Source organism: Panulirus ornatus, chromosome 1 (assembly GCF_036320965.1).
Source record: "Panulirus ornatus isolate Po-2019 chromosome 1, ASM3632096v1, whole genome shotgun sequence".
Lineage (NCBI taxonomy): Eukaryota > Metazoa > Arthropoda > Malacostraca > Decapoda > Palinuridae > Panulirus > Panulirus ornatus.
The window spans coordinates 12,236,649-12,261,474 of NC_092224.1; the positions used below are offsets into that span (position 1 = coordinate 12,236,649).

General features: G+C 43.0%; 2 protein-coding genes across 2 annotated transcripts in view; both read left to right on the forward strand.

Annotated features, from left to right (window-relative positions):
- The window catches only part of fab1 (fab1 kinase), a 1,098,541-nt gene that overhangs the window by 31,465 nt on the left and 1,042,250 nt on the right, over window positions 1–24,826 (forward strand). The gene's annotated exons all lie outside the window — the stretch shown is intronic.
- The window catches only part of LOC139756402 (uncharacterized), a 39,116-nt gene continuing 16,796 nt past the window's right edge, over window positions 2,507–24,826 (forward strand). The window contains exons 1-3 of the mRNA XM_071675863.1: window positions 2,507–2,952; window positions 17,651–18,737; window positions 20,708–20,874. Coding sequence (XP_071531964.1) covers window positions 2,930–2,952; window positions 17,651–18,737; window positions 20,708–20,874 — 1,277 coding nt within the window. The 5' untranslated portion in view covers window positions 2,507–2,929. The remainder of the gene's footprint in view (window positions 2,953–17,650; window positions 18,738–20,707; window positions 20,875–24,826) is intronic.

Below are 24,826 nucleotides of genomic sequence, written 5' to 3' on the forward strand. Positions count from 1 at the left end.
GAGGATATATGTGTCAGAAGTGGGGGGTACAAGGATAAGGGAAGACCAGACTGGAGTTGGAAGGATGGTCTGAAAAGTATTTTGAGTGGTTGGGGCCTGAGCGTGCAGGAGGGTGAAAGGCGTGCACGGGATAGAGTGAATCAAAGTGACGTGGTATGCACGGACGACGTGCTGTCAGTGGACTGAACCAGGGCATATGAAGCAGCCGGAGGACGCCACTGTGGGGCCTGTTTATGAGCAGGGGCTTTGGTTTCGGTGCATTAAACATGACAGTTGGAGTTTATGTGAGAGAATGAGGCCATTTCCTTGTGTGTTCCTGGAGTTACATACCATCTCGTGTAACACTACATAAATATTAGTTTATTATATTAAGACAGGAATAGTAGCGATGCACAGAAAGCATATTTGACACCACTTCAGCGCACTGTCTTGATAATATACCTTGACAGTCATCAGAGAGTTAGTCATGTTCTCTTCGAGGATATGAGCTTATCGTAAATTATTTCATTTGGCGTAAGACTGTCTAGCATTCTGGTTCTCAGTTTATCATTAGAAGGATTTTGTTTGATAGCAAAAATATGTATCATAACATAGTTCATGGTATCTGCTCAGAAAATGTTCACATACATGTTTTGCTTTATAGTTTTACCATTGCATCAACACCAACATGTTATTTAATCTAAAAGGTAACACCTACGGTGTCATTTTGTTGCTTCGTTCCATGATACAGAAACGATTCATGATCCAGCGGAGAAGACGTCAGTGTTACGATGAGCATTGCCAGACAATGACCAGACGAATCTAGCAAACGAAGGCCCGCATTAATAAACTCAGATCGACATCCAACACAGTTCACAGAACTTTAATTCTTGATCCTAATTTCCGGGTACCACACTGCAGTCTGAGGACACACGCGACGCTCCACTCCGTCCCGACATGCCACAAGGAACGACCCTCACATGCAGCACAACACGATAACTTGGCATGTCATAACTAAATTCATCTCTGCTGAATTCATTGTGAATCAACAGATGACGTTTTCAAATTATCCGTTCTACAAGACCTGATGGGCTTACTGCATCATCGCTTGTGGAAAACTTCTTCACTACACTGTTTATAACAATTACAAATTCTATGTTCCCAGCATACCTCAATATCATAGAGGATCTCTTTCGTACTTTTAACATTTAAGCCCAATTTCAACACATCAAAGGATCCCAGCTCCTCCAGAGGGAAGGCTTAGCAGGGTACTCATTAGGACGCTCTTTCTGCATGCGTCATCGTGAAGTGAACGTTTTCAAGTATTCTTCAGCCACCTGCTGGCGCTGCCTGAATGATATCTACGCTGAGGTCAAAGATAGGGACCACCCTGAAACGCCTCGAGAAGGTTACAGTAGCTGCATCTGTTGTGTAGTACACCTATGGAGACATTTACTCCAATTCCTATTTGATTGATTTTCGCTTACGGTAACACTGGAAAATAAGTTACATCCATTTGTAAAGTACTTCCAGATGATGGAGAATGCTTTAAGACCGCCAGTGAGTGCCTCAGAAATATAAAACTCATGCTATCGAACCTAGAAAACGTTATTGAATAGGACTCGTTTTCACGACAAAAGTCAGGCTATAACACTGACCTAGATCAGTACTAGATTCTCCAAAAGATTCACATGGAGACATTAGTGACACCATTAGGAGTCAGTGAAGGTTCCCAGGTATGAGACAGAATCAGAGATTTATTGTCAACCCCTTAGTGGCATATGTCACAGCACTCCAATTACAGTTGTCACGTTAAATGATTCATCTTCAATAAGACGCCCTGAAGTAGCGCAGGAAAAGTGAACGTTGGATCACTCTCTGAAGACAGCAGATGATAATATATTACAGATACCAAGCGTCTTCTCATCGGCAAATAATCTTCTTATGCGTCACTTACAACTACCACTTCTCAGAGCACCGGACAAAGCCATACACTCTATCAACAATCAGTTAGACGTCACCACCTCGACGAGCTAGGCCGTATCGTCAATGTTGTTTCTTCAGAAATGACACTTTGTCTCGAAATATTTCACGTTTCCACTTCCTTTCCTTCAACGCAACTTCTAATTCCAGTTAGAACGAGCTTCCTCTGGTGGAACGCAGCAGCTCCCATGCTGTCATTGTGCTCATTTCTCGGTAGTCTAGTAGCACTCATCACATTTCGCACACTCTGGTTCTCTTCAGCGGCTCACAATCATATCTTATGCAGTGGTATTTTTTCCGGTGAGCAGCAGGTCTTTACCGTGCCTTCATGGCTTGATTTACATCACAAAATGATGTGAGTTCATGTACTGACTAAAGCAACAGATGACGGCAGAGAGTAACTAGTCTCGAGTGAACAAATATTCGTGTCAGTGTTGCATCTGTCGTCTTCCGGCCGGCGGGGCGCCGGCAGCGACAGACAACCTGAGACGTACATATGGCGGCGGTTGTCAAGTTCACGACTCAGTCGCACTCCAGCCGGACAAGGGTGTCCATCTCTCCTCCGCTCCACACTGCAACCTGACTTTAATTCTAAGAAAGCTGGACCCAGGTTTAATTCTCAGCTCCCCGTGTTGCTCGATAAGTTCTCAGCTCTTCTCGTGAGTGCAACGTGACCAAGCAACCGCTGCTGGGTGAACTTCGCCGCTCGCTGGTACCGCTGACTGCAAAACTGTTCACTGTGAGAGTCTCGCGTGACGCGGGAGGTGACGGACTTTGTAGTGGAGACGCCAAAGGAGGACCTTCTTCGACCCCTGACGACCATCGTTGTATCTTGAGACTGGACAGGTTGTGTTGGTGGGCCACAAGTGACGTGCTGGGACCGTTGACGTATATACACGTCAGTTGGTCAGCTGGACTCAAAGTTTGACGTGGACTTTTTCCCTCAAACACATACAGACACATACACATGAAGCCTAGGGACAGATCCAGGTGAGATGGAGTAAAACCTCTTGTGTTTGTGTCACAACTGCCATATTGTCTCATCCAATTTGCAGTATCTTTTCTTATATCTTTTTCTTGATATCCCCCCCCCACGTATATCTCTAAAATATCCATGCATTATTATGAACGTTGCGACGATCATATCTTTTGGGCGTAGATGATATCTTTCAGTACTGCACCATTAGGTGTTCAGAATATGCCTAATGATGTATGTAAGTTCATACAGACACACCTAAAACAAGTCAGTGAGACAAGTAACGGAGAAAGATCCTTGTATCATTAAGATAGAGCCACATGTGCAAGCAAGATGGGTGCAGCAGCGTGGAAACAAAAATGCTAAGTCGCTAAGTTTCTTTTAACTGAATGCTCAAATCCGTAGATTCTGTACGCTTGTACACTGTACTACAGTTTTTGAAAGGCAAAGACATTTGTAATTAAAAAAAACTTGCTTTGGTGCTGCATTTTCGTATGAAATAACTGTAAATTGTTTTTGTCCAGTGTTTCTGAGGCATCATTTTATTACCTATGGTCATAGTTTGATTACTGATTTCATTCAGAAATTGGTTGCAGTTAACCATCCTCAGCTGCAAGGTAGTAGAGTATGAGATGGTGTGTCTGTGTGATATCAGGCTGGCCGGCTTCTTTCTTAAAAGGGAGTTCTTAGATCACATTAGAAACACTTCCTAAACTCAAGCAAGAATTATGAAACAAAGAAAAACGTGTAGTGTACAAAAACGTGGATAATGAAATTGTTTTTGTTGTTATTGTTGCTGTAGGAGTTCTGGTGAGATCCTGATCTAGTCATGACTTACATCTTCGCAAGACCAGTATGACACGTCTGGTCCTTTTTGGTTTGACACATTTTAGCTTTTTACCAATGTCCTCCCCGTTGTGTTTAGTTATGTTTCAGATTTTCTGTTATAATGATATCTGTGTGTGTGTGTGTGTGTGTGTGTGTGTGTGTGTGTGTGTGTGTAATTACCGATTTGCAGTGTACGAGGAGGGAGTCTTAAACTCCCGGGGCCCCATCTCTCGAACGTTGTCTGCTATCGTGCAACATTTAAACACCAGTATGCTTTCTGCAGTAACAGCATCTTTCAGTTTATTCCATCAGTTCGCCAATCTTGTACTATGAAAATACTTTTAACATCCTTTTTCTAGCTTAATGTCATGCTGTATCTTCTTATTGGTATAGCCTTACTTATTTTCGAAAAACTGTACATTATATACGTCATCAATCAGGTAAAATGTTTAAGACTTTAATCAAGTCACTCCCAACTCTTCTTTCTTCTATGGTATGCGAATCCAATGACTCTAGTTTTTCACTGTAATTTGTGTGTGTGCATATGAGATTTTTTTTTCTTGTTCTGCACAGTAATTTCCTACCAGTGGGAGGTGAGCAACACTGATATCATTCTGTTACTCTGACTCAAGTATTGCTCCAGCCTTATTTTGAGATCACTCACATGCTTGCACACATTACAGTCTCAGTTGATGAATCATTCGGTTATTGAAGAAAGATTTTCCTTCCGTTCTTCTTACTGGTTTCCGTTTAATATTTCCATTAACGTCCCCTTGTTCTGTTACCCATTAACGTCCCCTTGTTCTGTTACCAGCAACCTTGAAGCGTCTAGCATTGTCGAAGTGAATTGAGTCGATTTAGAATCGTGTAAGTTATTACAAGCTTCTCTCTTTCCCGTCTAGTGTCTGTAGCAGGTACCTGCAGTGTTTTCAACCTCTACATATCCTATACCCACCTGTTCGGGAACCGTTCTAATGTACAAGTTTGCTTTCTTCCCAACATGTATATGTACTTACTTGAACAGGAGTTGCATCTTATCAAAGTTCTGGACTTATAACTTCATCCATGAACCAGATTGCTGGTAACATTAGCACAAACTGGTCTCATATTCTCTCCAGTGTGCTTATGAAGTGATAAGTAACTTTGTCTTAATATCCAGGTATATTTCTCACCGTCTTATCTCTCAAAAATCTCTCTAGTTAGCTAGTTAGTCCACTGCGGTCTTCCTCCTCCACTCCCCATTCATAGTACATGGACGTATTTTGATTAGACGGCATCATCGACTTGCAGACCTCAGATCCCTCTCTAGTGTTTCACTTCTTTCAAATCATCAGTTTCAAACGTGTGATCTCGCGTTCTCTGGTAGGTCATCAACATAACATATGAACAACACTGGTTCAAAGACAGATCCTTGTGGTACTCCACTAGTGACTTCCTGCCACGAAGACTAACATCTCGTTTTTCATCCTTTCCATTTCAGTATCTCGTGGATGATCTTTTTACCTCCCCGGTGAAATTATCCTGCTTTTTTAACCACTTCCGGTGATTTTATTCTGCTTCCTCAACCTCCCGGTGATATGATCCTGCTTTCTCAATCTCTTCCGTGATAATTTCCAGCTTTGTCAACCTCTCCGGTGATATTGTCCTGCTTTATCAACCTCCCCGGTGATATTATCCTGTTTTCTCATTTTACTGATAACTTGTCATACGATACTGTATCAAACGCTTTTGTATATCCAGATATATGCAGTTCACTCATCCCTCTCTTGAATAGAAATCTCTCTACCCCTAAGTCCTTAGTACACATCATTCAGAAATCTCATTTTAATCGAATTCCACTCGTATATTTTTTCCGATGTTTTGTCTGATGCATTTTCTGGTGTACCAGTCAGTGTCAGCAGTTCTCGGTTCAGAGAATTGTCTCAATATTCAGTCTTGTATACTGGAAGTATCTGCACATATCTAGTCTCATGGGACATTCCACGTTGCTGTCGACTATTCTAATGTCGTCTATATGCATTCAGTAAACCTTGTCATGCACTCTTTCAGTTTCCATTAGAATATCCTTTATCGTCCCAAACGTCAAATCTGATCTTCATCCAGTACCTCCAGCATTTCAACAATATCATCTCTCTTCAACTTTCCTCCATCTGTAATACCAGCCTTCCTCTAGTGGTTCGTCATCCTCATTTTACCCCGTGAGTTAAGTTCATCGTTCATTAAGTTATGTATCTCTTTCCATTTTCCCGCATCGTCCCACCATCAAACTGGTACTCACAACACCGTCCCTCAGGTTTTCTTCGCCCTTTCTTTTCCCCTCGACTTCTGTATTTTCTTCGGAGCAAAGATATGTTTTCTCTTCTTCAGATCATATCACATTATGCCTTCTTACTTCTAAAAAGCCACTGTGGTCACAGTGATATAGCCTATAAAACACTGTACACCCTTATTCACCCATAAGTTTATGCAGACCCTTTTCGAAAGTTATGGAATTTTGAAATTTACTATTTCCTAATATTTCCCCACTGCATCGTTTTCCTTTCATTTTCCACCCAACTCTAGCACCAGTCTTTTCAACAACATAATTGAACCCCAACACCATATGGTCACTCTTACCCAGTGGTAGTTCATATACCATACACACGAACGTTGTCTATATAAACGCCAAATTCAACACCACTAATGATCCTCCTGCCTCTCTTTAGATGGTTTCATATTCCATCTATGAAATGCAACTAAGAACTCAGTATAATCAGTCTTTTCCCTACTCTTCCGCATTGTTACAGTCTTTTATACTTCAGTCAGTCATCTTTTGTACCTATCTGTCTTTTCTGCTTTGGTTCCTACTAAGACGTTGAAAACCACATTGTCCTTAAAACCTTCTAGAGGCTGTATTTCTGTCACCCTAGCGCGCCATACTTCCCGTACTGGTGCCACAATGTCTTTCCATATGTCTCCTATCTTTTCCCTTGTACGTATTCCCTCAAGGGCACACCGACTCGCACTTCATCACCTTTCTCATCTTTGTTCAGTATATGTGGCAACATGCATCATAAATTTGTGAGTATAACCACGCAGTAGTAGTAGTACCTTTGAAGATGTGCCATCAATGAAATACTCTCTTAAACAAACCTGCTTGACATTCGTATCTACACTCCGCTCACTCTCACACCCTTACATGTTACAGTTATCATTGCTATGCACCGACTCCTTGTCATCTTGATCGTCGCCTGGTAGTACCAAAACCCTGGCTCTGCTCTGCGTCTCTCTTCATTCATTTTCTTAGTTCGACATTCTCCCTTATCCTCATTAGCCCCTGTTTCATTAAGACTAGTGTATTCACTGTCAAACCTCTCATCCTTTTCTCTGTTCTATTTCCTCATCCAAATGTGATCCAGATAATCAACATGGTCAACTGTGATAGGCTTAGTCGGATGTCACTATTATACTTTCCCAGTTTATTACAACCTACAACAGTATTCTCGTCAGTGTGTAAACTCTTCACACCTCAGCTGTGATGTACTTCATGTCCTTCATCTCTGCCGTACTCTTCCAATATTCGATCTTTTGCACTTCTGCCGTAGTAGAAATCACAAACTTCTTATCTACCACACTTCTGATTGTTTTTGCATTATCTATGATCAATACCCTCATTTGACTTCTGTTATCCAGCTATTTCAAACAACCGCAGCAGATATTCCCTTCAATTCCTTTGCCAGTTCTCAGTTTGCTTCACCACCATCTCAATCCTCTTTTTCCTCCCTTAAGCCATCATCCGTATTCTCCAGTCCAGTTCCTATTAGCCTCTCTAACGTTTGCAATATTTTGGTACATAATTTTCCTCCAAATTTTCCTCACTTTCTCCACACTGATCTTCATTTTTCTGCCATCTTATCTGTCATACAGATTAACTTAGTGGGTGTTACCAGACTTCGTCTGCACGAGGCAACATCGCAAGGGAAAAGTCCCCCTGGGTGAGGCTGTATCACTAGGAGTACAGTCACGTCAAAGAACTTTTCACTTCAAAGGAGACTACATTTCCCTGCTACTGGAAGTAGCAGGAGTCTTTAGAAAGTCCCTGGGTAACACAAGGAATTTTCTACATAAATTGGTCCTTGGGTAATTAATCATAAGTATATAGATTGAGTAACGTCGTCATTTTTTCTTTGTAATCTCTTGCTTGCTTTCACCGGCATACCAAATGGGTAATTAGCTCTAATTTATTCAGAGACGTATGACCTTTAATGACTAAGGTCATGCATACAGACCGCCACAGTCTATGCCATTATCCTGTTATGTTCTGCTATCTTAAGGGTTAAACTTCCAGGTAGACGGCAGTTGGTTGCGCTCTCCTCATCTCATAAACACTTGGTGGTCAGTGTGGTCGCCGTGCCGAGGATCAAGCCTAAAAACGGCTCTGGTTAAGGTGCCTCCCTCACCGCTCACGACACCCTAGTGTGGTGGTAACAGCCGCTCTGGCTTCGTATATGATCGCTTTGTCACCAACTACATTGATGATCTAAGCTTATGATCAAACGTTTGAAAGTAATGTATTGTTTTCATCAGAAACACCAAATGCAAAAAGTTTTGTATCTTTCTAGATAATGGTGATGGTGAAACACAGTTACCATATCTTCAAATAACTTTTAATATCATATACGGAAAATTCTACGTCTGTTCTTCAATTTTTGCAGCGATTAAGAGTAAAATGGTTCCCAACAGAATTATGAATTGTCTCCTGTTGCTGGATATCTAGTCGTCTGTATATTCTTTACGAGGCGTTTTGTGGAGAATATGAAGTTCCTTAATCAAGAATCTTATATTCTATGCCCGTTTGTATATTCCCACCCAACCTTAAGCAGTGTTTCCCATTTTAGTCCAAAGTCGCACCTGGACTTGTTAACTAAGCTTGTCAGTATACCACTAGTTATCTAATTTTAGTGTTAGATGTGCTTGTTCTGTTAGTGGTAGGTAATACTGACAATTTTCTGAATGATAATCACACCAAAAGTACCGAAAACTGTGCGGTCATTTCATAGAAATTTGTTGCCAAGTAACCATAACAATCTTCAGTCCTTTAAAGTCAGGCTCAGTGTGGTCGGTCTTGTGATCACCAGCGACTTCTTGACACCCACATGCACACTGTGAATGGCATTACATTCTCTTGGCAAGAGCATCCGCCATGGATGGCAATGGCAATAGTACCGTGGCCACCAAGTGTTTCCTCACTGATTTCGATGTTATCTGAGCATGATATCACAGGCTGGATACTGAGGAGTCCACACTACATCATCTTCGAGCTAAGTGTGCCTCTCAGTCACTTGGACTTGGATGTAAGACAGTGTATAACGAAGGAGGTTCAGTTCTTCAACCATCTGTGAGCTCCGTTTCACATGTTCCCGTTAGTGGTAGCCTTAGCAGCTTTGACATCTTGACCACCGGAGACACCATCCAGGGGTTCTGGGGCTATGGAGACCAAGTGTCTTTTTTGCTTGCCTTTCCCACTTTAGAGATTTTCCATCATCAGAATCCTCACTCAGCACTCATGCAAGGATATCATAGACCAGATTTGGGGCTTAAATATTCTCTCCCACGAGGCCTTCAAGCGTTAGTGGTCATGAGATGGTATTTCGAACAGCCATGATCTCTGTTCGTATGATCTGAGCACAACTAAACACTAGGTTCGGTTTGCAGTATTCGTGCTCTGCTATTTCTGGCAGTGTAGGTTTATCTGTCATAGCAGCACCAGTGTTCGCTATCTGGCTAGAGTGACAGTATTTCAGTATACCGTCACCATCTCTGTTCTCCTTTGTGGTTGTCAGGACATGAGCCTTTTGTCGGAGTGACTGGACGATTTATTCGTGACGTTCGTAGGTCAGTGTTGTGTTCCCGCAATGCCATTCTGTTTCAGATGATTGCTGGACATAGTATGTAGGTCACTCACTCAGGCGATACTCAAACCAGCTGTAACCCTTTCAGAGACGGTCAGCGAGCTCCTTCATGCCATCCACTTCTCTTGAAGTCCATCTGTAGAACCAGTGGTATTGGCTGATCACGAGTGTCCATACCATATCAAGTTTTGATATTTGGTTTCAGTGGCTGTCAGCTGCAGGGTTTGCTGAGCCACTTGCTTCTGCCTCAGTGATATTCTACTGGACTGTTCGGATCTGTCTTTTCTGTGAAAATCTGGTAGCCGGGGCGATGATAGCCGCCAGCTGTCCCAGTTCTGTCGGATGAACCTGCTGTCTCCCAGTCACCGGCTTCATGTGACGGAGACACTGGATCTCGCCTCCTAGCACGGCAGTCGGGAACACATCGGTCCAGATTATACAACGGCTGTGTCATGGTTAGTAACGAACAACCTGGTAATACACAGAGGACATTGTTTTAATAGGTAAACTTAGAGGTCAATGACATGATTATATAATACTGCTGTACAGAAATATTTTTTTTTAAAAACGAAGTTTACACCAGTAAGTCAACATAACAGCCAATCAACGTAAGGTAAAAGCACATAAATCTACATGCATTTTGATATCTAATTTCAAATTACATCAACAATCCTCGTAACGCTTAAGTTACATTCCTGGATCATGGAGCGCGAAGCGAAACAGCTCTCTACGAGGTCATTATACCATTGCATTTATGCGTTCCTGATGGAGTTGTCTTTTGCCTTTGAGGTATGTGCTGTATTTTGTATGAGGGTTATGGTATTGATAAACACATATCGTTACTAATTAGTGAATTACAAATAAACGCCTTACAATATTGTGTCATGAATGACAGTCGTGCCATGAATAGTGACGATTGTAGTAGAATGAGTGAGAGAGGCAGGCAAGGTGTCGGTGCGCTGTTGGTGGGAGGGAGGCGGGAGGCACTGGATATCGTACGGCTTTGGTCTGGCTTAAGCTAATCCATCTCTGCATCGCTGAGAGTATGATCAAAGTGGTGATGATAGACATGGTGGTGATGAAGTGGGTTGTGATGATGGGGTGGTGATGATAGAGGTGGTGGTATTGGTAGTGAAGGACATTGTGTAGAGGTGAAGCGCGTATCAGATTCTTTGGGAACACTGGCCGTAGCCCAGCCAGACTCTACTGAACGGCTAATGTCTTCCATAAGAATGAGTACGAGTTTAAATGAGCAACAACATATCCCTTCAACATTGTTACATAACATTTTAGAATATAGAGTGAGAGCAGAAAGGTGGGGATGGTCAGAGAAGTGAAGTAGAAAGGCGGTAATACCCACCGGGTGTGTTGCCAAGCTCTCCTCACTTAACCTACTTGTGCTTAGTTTATCTTCCATTTTCTCTAAGAAACTTACTCGAACGAATCACCTTCGTTACGGGTAAGTTTGGTTTGTTCATCATGGCTGTAGCTTTTTCTTGTCTACATTCTTATTAATGGTTCTAACTGTCGAAGTAGCCCATTTGAAAGCATCGCCGACAACGACTTGACGGTCACCTGCTTCCAACCACCACAACGCTTGTGATTATACATCCAAGCAGAGGCTTTTCCTAGACACGTTAGATACCACTGGTACCACTAGAACCTGCAGTCCGTCTACCAAACAAAATGGGTAGAAATTGGTTACGATAATAAGAGCGTGTGCTCAGTATAAGCACTCTGGGCTGATTGGATGTAACCGCATGTAGTTACGTCGCTCTGATTGGCCAAGTAAGTATATACAAAGAAAGCTGCTCTTAGCATGTTTGAGTGTTCGGCCTCGTGAATTTTGACCAACGGATTTTTTCATAATCTTTTCCAAGTGAAACTGGACCTCCAGGATGCAAGCAATGTTTATATCAAAATCGTCGTTACAGATGTTTACAAAATAACTACTGTATAAAACAAACAAATAGCTCGCTTCATAAGTGTTCATACTGATCCATTCACAAAAATAGAAACGCTGATGCATTAACTCTGAGAAAACGTGGAAATCAAAAGCTGGTATGTCGCACTTATCTACAGTGAGCATTTGATGCAGAGATATTGAGTCCTACCTCCTGGATGCTAGTGGTGACACCTCGAAAGACACAGCATCTCAGACTGTGGAATATGCCACAGGAACTGGTGGAGGTGGTGGTGGAAGAGGTTCTGGTGATGGCGATGGTAGTTAGTAGAGAACGGGACACCGAGAGGCCGAGAGGGACCTGCACATCGGCGGTGGAAGGAACATGTTATTACGTAGGCGTCGAAGCGATACCCGTTATTGACTGATGATGCTCACGTGATGCCTCACAGACCAAGTTCCGCAGGTAATTATGCACCCAGCCACACGCAGCGAGGCGTGCATAATCCATGGAGTTATGCTCGCAACGTAAGTACGCGAGTTGCATGCAGGACATTGTAATTACTTCCGAAGAAGTCATCAAAGGTAACGTATCTTTCGCACCACAGAAGTCTAGTCTGAAGTGTTTTAGTAGCGCCGACAATATGTCATTGTGGGTGGGGTGTGTTGGCGGGTTTGTTTTGGGGGATGAGGTCACGGGCGGCCTGGGGAAGTGGGGCGGCCATCTGGTGTGGCGGACGTATGATGCCGGTACAGTAAGCAGACCTCACGGCAGGCAGGCTGCCATCTGGGTATGGTCAAGTGCCTAGCTCCTCGTGCCGCGCTGAACTCCGTAATAATGATATGAAATTTCTAACACAGTACATTGTACACCAGGTGAATCCGTCACGCAGGGAGCCAGACAGTAGGTGCGCTGATCGTGGCCATAACGTGCTACCCAACTGCACTTGTCTATCTCTCTCATCAGCGACACTTAGGTCCTGGAGCTGAGTGACACTGTTGCTTGTCACACACTAGTGGGACAAAAGAACACTTGCTACACCAGACACATTTCACTGCCTAACATAAGTAACGCTTGCCGTACACCACTAACACTTACCAGTCGCACGCCAGTAACACTTACCTTCACAAACAAGGAATTTGTTTTCTTACACACCAGTAGCACGTACCTGCCACACATCCGTAGCACGTACCTTCTACCCTCCAGTAGTGCGTGCCTTCTGCATGACAGTAGCACGTACCTGCCATACACCAGTAGAACGTACCTACTAGACACCAGTGGGACGTACCTCATATTCACCAGTAGCACGTACCTTCCCTCATCTATTACACTCATCTACCACACTCCAGTAACATTTGCCTCTCATGCACCAATAACACTTACGTGCTACACATTGAGAAACAATTTTGTACACCAGTGACACTTCTTGCCCCATGCCATTAACTTTATCCTCTACAACAGGGCTCCATTCCCGAAAAAAATATGTTCGTCGAGCCCAGTTTTGAAGAGAAAAATAACAAGTAAAAGAGATAAAGAAAATATGCCTTAGAGGTTTTGAAGAGGTGAAATACTTGTTTGAAAATGTGCAGGTGGTAGTTGTTAGCCACGACATGAGAAGGAAATTTCTTCCAGTGCTCAACTGTGCAGGAAATACAGTAATCATTAAAACGGCTCACCCCTGGTTTCTGACGGTCACACAACAGTTACTTGAAGCAGTAGCTTCACGAGTATTGTGTGTTCTGGGTAATCGCAGAAGCAGGCAAGCTGTTGAGAGCAGAAACTGAATTAGAGAGAGACACCTGAAGGAACCACTGTGCAGGAAAATTGGTTAATTTTTAAGACCTAGTTTGAGGTTTTGATATGTCGGGTTGCTTCAGACTCGATTCGGTCGAGTGAACGCGTAGGGTTAGACCTGCATCAGGTACAGGAGCATCAGTACTTCGTATGAGGAGTAAGCAGTCCTTTCTGTGATGAGGGTACCTGCTCAAAAGAAAAGAATATTCTGCATCTATAAAAAAAAATCGAGATCCTTAGAGCTAGATTTACCTAAATCCGTAGTGTAAAATTTCCAAGTCAGATTAAATGTTATAGTGATACCAAGTGTATAGATTGAGTGAAGAGCCATCGCAGGAGAGGAAAAGTCCTGATGAGAATCAGAAATAGGAAGGAAGGAACTTTAAAGACATGAAACGTTAGCAGCGTGCTGCCTGCCTCACTAAGAAATACAAATCAGGTATGAGTTACTAGAAGCAGTTGAGGAGACTTACATGTAAATCGAACAAGAGAGGGAGACGCAGCTTTGAAAGAAGAGGACAGAAGGTATGTAGTGTTAACTCGTCATGGCATGAGAGTAGTAGATTATTAGCTGAAGAAAAACTGTCGTTACATGAAAGATAGCAGAGAACAGAAGACTACACAAAACCCTGAGAACTACCGTTACCAATAGCAAAAGTTGTTTCCTAAACAATTACGGAAATTGACTGACTAGAAAGAAACCGTATGTAGAACAGAGGAAGGTAAGGAAGGTGAGAGTAGAGCTTGGAGATCAGACCCCAGAAGCCTTTGAAAGACTCTTATCACTGGCTACGACATAGTACGCCTCAGGGCATCTCAGAGAGCGTTACCGAAACTTGATCACTTAACAAAGAACCTTCCCTTTCCAGAGTCATATTGATGGTGAATGAGAATACTTGAAGGCTGTTGAAGAGAAATTAGAGCAATAGAACACCTTACGGTAGGGTAAAAACGGCCGGCCTTCATTGGATTAGTCTGTACCACTGTGTGTATATCTTCAAGGTGTGGGGGGAAGTTTTGTTTCTTGTTAACGGCAAAACAAATTAGTAAAGTATGAGTACCAATTTCTAGACACACTGCTTCCAGGGTCGAGGAGGGACGCCATATGGTCAATATCTGCTTCACCCAAGCAGGGGTAGGTTTGTGTGTTGCTTTCCTGTAAACTCTAACGGTCACACTACTACATCACTATAGTCACGCTTACCTGAAGCACTCTACCAGCATTCGGTTACATGTGGTTTTTCAGCAACAATTACTAACAACACTTTGGTAATACTATGGTTACTTATGATAGATAGTTCAGTAACATCTGACCACAGCGCTATCATTCAATATTCTGTAGCCTTCAACGCCCAAGTAACACTATTTCGTTCATCGTAGTTTAGTAACAATTGGCTACAGCGCTGTAGCACTAGTAATACACGTGTGGTGCTTTAGTAACATTATTCCCACGACACATGGCAACATTGTCTCTTATGATGTGGCAGTATCGTTTACAAACAACACTCTAGTAACATTGTTACCTTTGATGCTCCAGTAACTTTGCACAACAACAACTCGAGTGACATTGAGCTACGTGTCGTCCCCTATAAACATTGGTGTGCAGTACTCTGGCAACATATATTTACTTATGGTATCTTAACAACTTTTTTGCCTGCTGTGTTCGCATGACTTCCGGTTGCATGTGGTACGACAGTGACGTTTCACCACAACCTCCTGGTGACATCGACTTGGTTGTGGTGTTCAATAAACGATAATTATCCTTTGCAATCAAATAATTCTGTTACCCACATTACTCGAATAACGTTCGTCCAGAACATCGTAGTCACACTACGTTATTTATAAGCGCCTTCGTGCGCCTTATTTCACCGAACACATTATTTTATTACGATTTTTTTCTTTTTTTCAAATAATCATTATTCTGTAAGTCATGTTTTGACACTATTATTCCCAGTGGTTCATGAATCATGTTTAACATATAGATTTCCACTCGCCACAGACTTCAAATGTTATTCTGTAAATACACAACATGAAATATTCTTTATGACACAGTTACAGCCAGAAGACCTCAGCGTAACCAGGCCATGAATGAAAAAGGGAGAAAAGTATGAAAATATAGGTTAGAGAAAGTGTGGCGATTAAAGGAACAAAATATATATAAACAGGTGTGGCGTATGGTGTGTGCATGGAGGCGGTAGTTAGCGTAGCTTGGCTGCTTTGTTTGAAAAGGAAGAGAGTAAAGCCGTGCGGTCCCAAAGGATATATTTAAAGCTAACTGTCGTAAATATAAACTAGTACATGTTAACTAGACCCTGATGACCGACCAGCTCTCTCTCTCTCTCTCTCTCTCTCTCTCTCTCTCTCTCTCTCTCTCTCTCTCTCTCTCTCTCTCATGTTCACGCTCTTTCTCATTACGTATGGAGGGGTGGCGAGGGTCATCACGAGGAACCACAGAACAACTGACCCACGGCAGATGTACGAGTTCATGTCCTGCTGGCTGGCAGCCATGCTCATTACCTCTGCTGGTGCATGACTCTCACTATCCCGGAGCCTTTGCTCAAGCAGGAGTCATCGTCCTTGTCTGATTTAGATGGGAGCCAAACGTTCACAGAAAACGGACCCAAACGCCGTCTTCCGCCGTCACAAAATTGGGGTCACTGTGGTCGTAACGGCGTCGAGAGCCGCTGGAGATTTCAACATGTGCAGATAGTGAGCCAACGGTAAACGGTAGCCTGCAGGCTCAGGGCTAAGCATGGGACCCGCCACACCACACCAGGGTATTACATACAGTGTGAAAGATATTACATGAATTATGGTCCGTAACCTTGACTCTGGCTCTTTGATGATGTATCTAGCTTCACACTGTGGCAGCTGAACAGCAATGAAAATGATCTTTTCTATATTTATCTAAATATCAGAATTACTGGTATACACGTACTGTGATTTTGTATGGTGTTTTCAAATGTTCTCTAGCCAGTGTTTGCACTTACAATGCAAGGATCATTTGGCGAATATTTTTCCTCTCTATCCTCCGGGCATTCACAGTCACGTCCTACAAAATGGAATGTTGCACGGAGGTGAGGAGTTCAGGGTACACGAACTGTGAGACGCCGAAGCCTGGTAATGCTGAGCGGGTTGAATAACAGCGCACACGAACGCTCTTGTTAGATTAACCGCAATAATTCCCGAGGTTTCATATCACTTAAAAAGATAATCAAACCTGAAGTAACCATCGTGAGGTAATGACCCGGGGCTGTAGTGACAGATGGCGACGGCCACGTCATATGTAGCGAGGAGGGCGGACCATGAGTGTCGTGGTCAGCTGACGCTGGTTTCCCTGGATGGTACATATGCTCACAGTGTTGGCTATGCCTCGCATACGATGTGTGTCACAGATGCACACCTTAGGACGCTGTGTACCTTATGGTCTCTTCAGTAGTGTCCCTTGTCTACCTGTATTTCGTGGTTCAGTAAAAGAGAATAATCTTTAGACATTTATAAAAGCTTACGTAAATAGATGAAAATTACGATGATAAGGACATACTTCCAGTACAGGCGGGAGGGGATTTCGAGTATAGCAGCTCAGCCCTGGTCTTCACTGACCAGGCATTTGGCCAAGCTGATGAAAGCTTGTAGCTCGAGTTCCGTCGATGTTGTTAGGACTGTGCTCATGTTCCCCCAGTACAACCAAGCATTCATCAGACTTAAGGAATGTCTTGTCTTCCAGTGCCTTCCAACCACATCAACTATGATATACCAGTCCAACAATGTCATGCTTTGGCGTCTCTCTGGCTTAATCTTGCCTTTCCGTTCACTTGCCCTGATCGTTCGCCTCCCAAGTGTATGTTCCCGCGTTGTGATGGCCTCACCCAAAGCCCTCGCTTATATACCACTTCAGAAGTCATACCTCGGTGTACAGATTAGGGATACCATTGCTCTCTGAGTGGATCATTCACACAATATCGCCGAACTCGTTGTGTTTTTGGAAAGCTGTTGACCATACTGAAAATCCTGAGACACTGTCGTCATAGTCGGACTTGTTAAATTAATGGCTGGTAACGCGGACTCTCATTAATGTCACACGAAGTCAGATGGTGTAGAAAATGTATTCCCCATTACAATGTTATTTATATTGTTTGATTTGTTTAACGAAGTTTGTGGGTTATATCAGTAATCTACCCTCATATTTTTTAATAGCTCTCATGATGTGAACTCATTTATCTCTTTTTCAAGACAATCTAAACGTCATCGTTGATAGAACACCTTAATATATCTAACGAATTATTTCTCTCTAGGATGTTGTGGTTGATGGTGGCGCTGGTGTGGTCCGTGGGTGATGTCACGGCCCGGGAATCCCGCAAGGAGGCCAACCTCCTTCCTGTGCCCGTGGGAGTCAACCTGCTGGACGGCGCGACCACAGAGTACCATGACCGGACGCAACAGGATCAACACAGGGAGGAGGAGGAGGACGATGGTCCTATTGTTATTGACTATGACTATTTCTTGCATGGCTCAGATCAGGTGGATGATCACGACCCGTACTTCAGCCTGGACCGAATGTACCACCACAGTCCTAAGGCGGACATACCACGTGACGCTTACTCTCTGGGACCCACAAGTATAGACGACATCCCTGTTGTGCCAGACTACAACTACCAGAGCGATCACCATGGTTACAACTCTGGCCAGAGTGACCACGATAAGGGTTATCATAAGTACAAGAATCCCACTCATGCCAGTCCAGGGCCCCAGCAGAGGCCAGGTGATCCAATGCATGATCCTTTCTCTGTGTTTTACGATTCTTTATTTCCTGAAATGGATTCTGTTATTCCCATGGAAGAAACGGAGATGGTTAATGAAAACAGTCGTAGAGGGCGACCTCCATCCACGACAGCATCACGACGAACGACAGCTGTTCATGTTAGCCACCACGTTCCCACCACATCACCAAGACGCTCATCACCGCCAGTCACCCACACTCCCACCCAGCCGACAGTCTCACCTCACTCGTTTAACTTGACGAACTCGTCGCAACTACAGATGATGATGCCGGCGTTCCTCGAGAACTTTGGTCTTCCAGAATCTTTCGTGAATCAGCTCTTCCAGAACGAGTCAGTGCTGGGAAAGGCCCTCATCCAGATGGCTCAAGACGAGACCTTCCGTGAGGCAATGAGCATCATTCCCGAGCTGGACCTCTCCAGCGTTGACCTGGCCAGTCTACCCAGACTGTTTGACAAGTTAGACTCATCTTTGGTGACGACCATCCTGCAGGGGACCGATCTAACCAGAGTCACGGACCTTATACACAGTCTGGGTCTCGACACTTCTTATCTCAAGGGCGTCTTCAGTCGGGCGGGAGCTGCTGGACAGTACAAAAACCAGGTAAGAAATAGATAAATGAAATTATCAAAAACGTAATTACTCGTTAAGATTAATTTTCATAAACACCCAGCAAGTCACCAGAACAATAGGATGATACCCTAGGTCAACTAAAGCGAGAGGGAGGTTTATCAAAATGACGACCATTGTTTAGAGAATTCTCTTTTGCTTATTCATTTTTCTTTTATTTTTTGTAGAGAAAATTTACAAAGTACGGTTTAATGTTCTATTGTTTCGCTACTAAGTATTCGGTTCACTTATATCAAAATTGTCATATAGAGTATGAATTGCTAACAGAATCGTTGCGTTATGGGTAAGATCACCACCAGCGCACTTTTATTCCGGTAGGAGAGAGAGAGAGAGAGAGAGAGAGAGAGAGAGAGAGAGAGAGAGAGAAAGAGAGAAACGAGATAATCAGGATGAAATGCGGAGGAAGAATAAGATGAATGAAAAGGACAAGAAATATTAAACAGACGAATCGAGTGGGCAGAAATCCCTGTCCCCCAGCCCGATGCGAGTACGCTACTCAAACATTGGGAAGTAAATTTGCAAATCGTGGAGAGGTCACCAACATCCCACAGGTCTCATACATTTACACTAAGGCCAGTTGTAAGAGCGTTATACAACAGTGATGCTGTGGGAGGTTTAGCCTCAGACAAGAGACTTCGCTTTTATAATAGAAACCAAAGAGGCAAACAAGCGATTGTAATTAGAGCTGCAATTTACGACCTTGAAGCACCTGCGAGAGATAACTGCCTCAATTAAATGTAAATGTAAGTGTGACGTCTGATGATGTAGCGCGTTATAACTCTTATATGAAGTCGGATTCAATCTCATCCTGGAATTTCATAAGTGTATTTGTTAACATTGATTATGATTATCGGTAAAATTGATAAGTTTGGAATTTCTTTAACTCAAGCATATGATACGTATCACAAAAATGAAGAAAAAAATCTGATGTTCTGACATTTGGTACGTTCAGCTACTGTTCACATTTAAGCAATAAAAATATGTCGAGACTCCCATGATATATGTTTTTAGAATGAGAAAAAAAAAGATGTTTCTAACTCCCGAACAATTCAACGAGATCCCAGTGATTTTTTCTTTTAATCAGTCAAAGACAAATCGCATGTAATTAAGGCTACAGGTAGCCAGCAGTAGGAGGCACCAGGACACGATGGTCACAGCTGTAGAACACAAGCAACACCTGTGGGTACCATTTCAAGCCCACAACTTGTCGAGTTCTTCAGTGTTCAGAGAATAGACCAGTGAACGAGACACATTATCAATGCTAATATGATGCATAGAGTGAGCACGACTACTGTGTATTGCAAGTCACAGTATTGTGATTGATTTTCATGTCATAATTCAAACCCAGTTTACTCGAAACAAATTATGATTATGAAGTTTTCCCTTTTAAAGCTATCAATTTTAGAACATCAGGAAAATTATTCAAAACTGAATGAAATCAGTGTATCATAGATTATTGCTCTACTTGGAAAGAGAATCGTAAATAGCTCGAAACTACGAATGCGATGCCATGTTGGGGTCAATAAACAGAACAGTTTCGTATCTACACTGAAGCCAGCCCTCAGTGTGGTGCCTTTCGTCGGAGGAGGAAGTCTGCCTAGACTAGTCTGAAAATAATTTCCTGAAAAGGGTGGTGACATGTGCTTTCTCCCCAAACTGGTGGCATTTGCATAGTCTCCAAGGTGGGTGACGTGTACTATCTCCCCAGGCAAGTGTCAAGTGCTCTTAACCCCAGGCTTTTAACGTTCTCTCCCAAGGCTGATGACGTGTTTTCTATCCCCAAGCTGATGAAATGTGCTCTCCCACTTAAGCTGAGGATGCCCGCTCTCTCCTTGGGTTGGGGACCTTTGTTCTCTCCCCACGCTGGTGACATGTACTCTATCCCCACTCTGGTGATGAGTGCCCTATCCTCAGACTGGTGACATGTGTTCTCTCTCCCCTAGGATGGCGACGGCGACAAGTCCCTGTACTTGCCCCTCCTGGACACGGATAGCGTCACCACCGTGCAGTACCTGGGCTTCGTGGTGATCATGGTGTTCCTCCTCACCACCGCCTACGCCTACCTCGAGTACGACATCTTCGATACAGCCAAGACGGACAAGCACTTAGCGTAAGTTCCTGCCTATCGTTGTGGTTAGTGACTGGAGCCGTTCACGTGCCCACTGTCTCGTAAATTCATGAGGGGAAACTACGATATTTGCGGTGATATTCTAGGAATATCAAGAACTGAATGAAAACGTAGATGAGTATAGAAGTGATAAGTTGATCTGTTACCTTATCTGATGATGACCTGCATCGTGTGTTTCTTTACATATTGTTGCGTCTTGACCTCACACGATCGGAAGAAAATACCTATTTTCATAGTCAATATTACAAAAAAAATTGGTGGTGTTCTTCGTTAAAGAGCAGAATTATCTAAAATTTGAATATTGACGAATGGGTGTGGACGTGACTTTTCTCCCCACAGCTGGTGCTGATGTCGTTGTGTTGATCCTAGTAATGGTGTAGTATAAATGAGATAACTAGAAAGTGCAACGTTCACGAGCAAATGCGTCGCTCCTTCTCTGCCGTGAAGTGATCGTACAGATTCCCGTAGAGTTGTAACGTAGACGATGGAATGAAAATGACAAGACTGTATGCAAATTGTTAGTGTAACTAGGGAGGCGCAAATTATGTTACTCGTGGACTTGAAGCCAAATATTTGTCAGGTCTGTTTTCAAACGTATCCGAAGTTCTGCTTTCACCTACTTTAACTGGTAAATCATTGTATATGTTAACAGTCCTCTTTAGGAAGAAGTACTCCTCATTCGAGGTAAAACCTATACCCTAAAATCAGACGAATCAAGTCTTAAGTAGTTTGATGGATCAAGATTATCAAAGCCTTTGATTATCTCAAATGCCTTTATTGGATCGCCTCTTAACCTTCTCTTTTCTAAGCTGAATAGAATCACGTCGTTAAATCGTCATGGGATTTACGTCTCAGCCCGGGAATCATCTTGGTAGCTCGATGCTGAATTGTTAAGAGTAAGTTGATTTCCCTAGGCTTAAATTCGAAGGCCATCCTATGAATCCATGAATTTTGTTCGCTTTTTTCACTGCTTCTGTGCACTGCTTACTTAATTTTAGGTCACCAAAGATTATTACGCCCAAGTCTTTTTCCTCACTTTCCTTTGGCAGTTCAACAGAATTCATGCTGTAGCTTGCTATGTCGTCGTTTTACTACTGATACTAAAATTCATTTGCCACTTACGAGCCTAATTCATCAGTTTGTTTATGTCAGGAAATTTGTTTGGATCATCAGCAAATTTCGATGCCTTGCAGTGCAGCGTATTATCAGTATTTTATATATATCTTTTTCATACTATTCGCCATTTCCCGCCTCAGCGAGGTAGCGTTAAGAACAGAGGACTGGGCCTCTGAGGAAACATCCTCACCCGGCCCCCTTCTCTGTTCCTTCCTTTGGAAAATTAAAAAAAAAATGAGAGGGGAAGATTTCCAGCCTCCCCCGCTCCCTTCCCTTTTAGTCGCCTTCTACGACACGCAGGGAATACGTGGGAAGCATTCTTTCTCCCCTATCTCCAGGGATAATTTATCTTTCTTTTTTTTCTTTTATACTATTCGCCATCTCCCGCATTAGCGAGGTAGCGTTAAGAACAGAGGACTGGGCCTTTGAGGGAATATCCTCATCTGGCCCCCCTTCTCTGTTCCTTCTTTTGGAAAAAAAAAAATGAGAGGGGAGGATTTCCATCACCCCGCTCCCTTCCCTTTTAGTCGCCTTCTACGACACGCAGTGAATACGTGGGAAGTATTCTTTCTCCCCTATCCCCAGGGATATATATATATATATATATATATATATATATATATATATATATATATATATATATATATATATATATATAAGAGCAAGGTTATTAGGTGCAGTAGGGTTGAGGGACAAGTCAGTTGGGAGGTAAGTTGAATGGAGAAAAACTGGAGGAAGTGAAGTGTTTTAGATATCTGGGAGTGGATTTAGCAGTGGATGGAACCATGGAAGCGGAAGTGAATCGTAGGGTGGGGGAGGGGGCGAAAGTTCTGGGAGCGTTGAATAATGTGTGGAAGTCGAGAACATTGTCTCGGAAAGCAGAAATGGAATAGTTTGAAGGGGATAGTGGTTCCAACAATGTTATATGGTTGCGAGGCGTGGGCTATAGATAGAGTTGTGTGGAGGACGGTGGATGTGCTGGAAATGAGATGTTTGAGGACAATATGTGGTGTGAGGTGGTTTGATCGAGTAAGTAATGATAGGTTAAGAGAGATGTGTGGTAATAAAAAGAGCGTGGTTGAGAGAGCAGAAGAGGGTGTTTTGAAATGGTTTGGTCACATGAAGAGAATGAGTGAGGAAAGATTGACCAAGAGGATATATGTGTCAGAGGTGGAGGGAACGAGGAGAATTGAGAGACCAAATTGGAGGTGGAAAGATGGAGTGAAAAAGATTTTGAGTGATCGGGGCCTGAACATGCCGGAGGGTGAAAGGCGTGCAAGGAATAGAGTGAATTGGAACAATGTGGTATACCTGGGTCGACGTGCTGTCAATGGATTGAACCAGGGCAAGTGAAACGTCTGGAAAGTTCTGTGGGGCCTGGATGTGGAAAGGGAGGTGTGGTTTCAGTGCATTAGTACATGACAGCTAGAGACTAAGTGTGAACGAATGTGGCCTTTGTTGTCTTTTCCTAGCGCTACCTCGCACACATAAGGGGGGAGGGGGTTGTTATATTCATGTATCGCGGGGTGGCGATGGGAATGAATAGAGGCAGACAGTATGAATTATGTACATGTGTATATATGTATATGTCAATGTGTATATATATGTATACGTTGAGATTTATAGGTATGTATATTTGCGTGTGTGGACGTGTATGTATATACATATGTATGTGGGTGGGTTGGGCCATTCTTTCGACTGTTTCCTAGCGCTACCTCGCTAACGCGGGAGACAGCGACAAAGCAAAATAAATAAATAATATATATATATATATATATATATATATATATATATATATATATATATATATATATATATATATATATATATTTTTTTTTTCTTTTTTTTTTGCTTTGTCGCTGTCTCCCGCTTTTGCGAGGTAGCGCAAGGAAACAGACAAAAGAAATGGCCCAACCCACCCCCATACACATGTATATACATACGTCCACACACGCAAATATACATACCTACACAGCTTTCCATGGTTCACCCCAGACGCTTCACATGCCCTGATTCAATCCACGTCAACCCCGGTATACCACATCGATCCAATTCACTCTATTCCTTGCCCTCCTTTCACCCTCCTGCATGTTCAGGCCCCGATCACACAAAATCTTTTTCACTCCATCTTTCCACCTCCAATTTGGTCTCCCACTTCTCCTCGTTCCCTCCACCTCCGACACATATATCCTCTTGGTCAATCTTTCCCCACTCATTCTCTCCATGTGCCCAAACCATTTCAAAACACCCTCTTCTGCTCTCTCAACCACGCTCTTTTTATTTCCACACATCTCTCTTACCCTTACGTTACTTACTCGATCAAACCACCTCACACCACATATTGTCCTCAAACATCTCATTTCCAGCACATCCATCCTCCTGCGCACAACTCTATCCATAGCCCACGCCTCGCAACCATACAACATTGTTGGAACCACTATTCCTTCAAACATACCCATTTTTGCTTTCCGAGATAATGTTCTCGACTTCCACACATTCTTCAAGGCTCCCAGGATTTTGGCCCCCTCTCCCACCCTATGATCTACTTCCGCTTCCATGGTTCCATCCGCTGCCAGATCTACTCCCAGATATCTAAAACACTTTACTTCCTCCAGTTTTTCTCCATTCAAACTTACCTCCCAATTGACTTGACCCTCAACCCTACTGTACCTAATTACCTTGCTCTTATTCACGTTTACTCTTAACTTTCTTCTTTCACACACTTTACCAAACTCAGTCACCTGCTACTGCAGTTTCTCACATGAATCAGCCACCAGCGCTTTATCATCAGCGAACAACAACTGACTCACTTCCCATA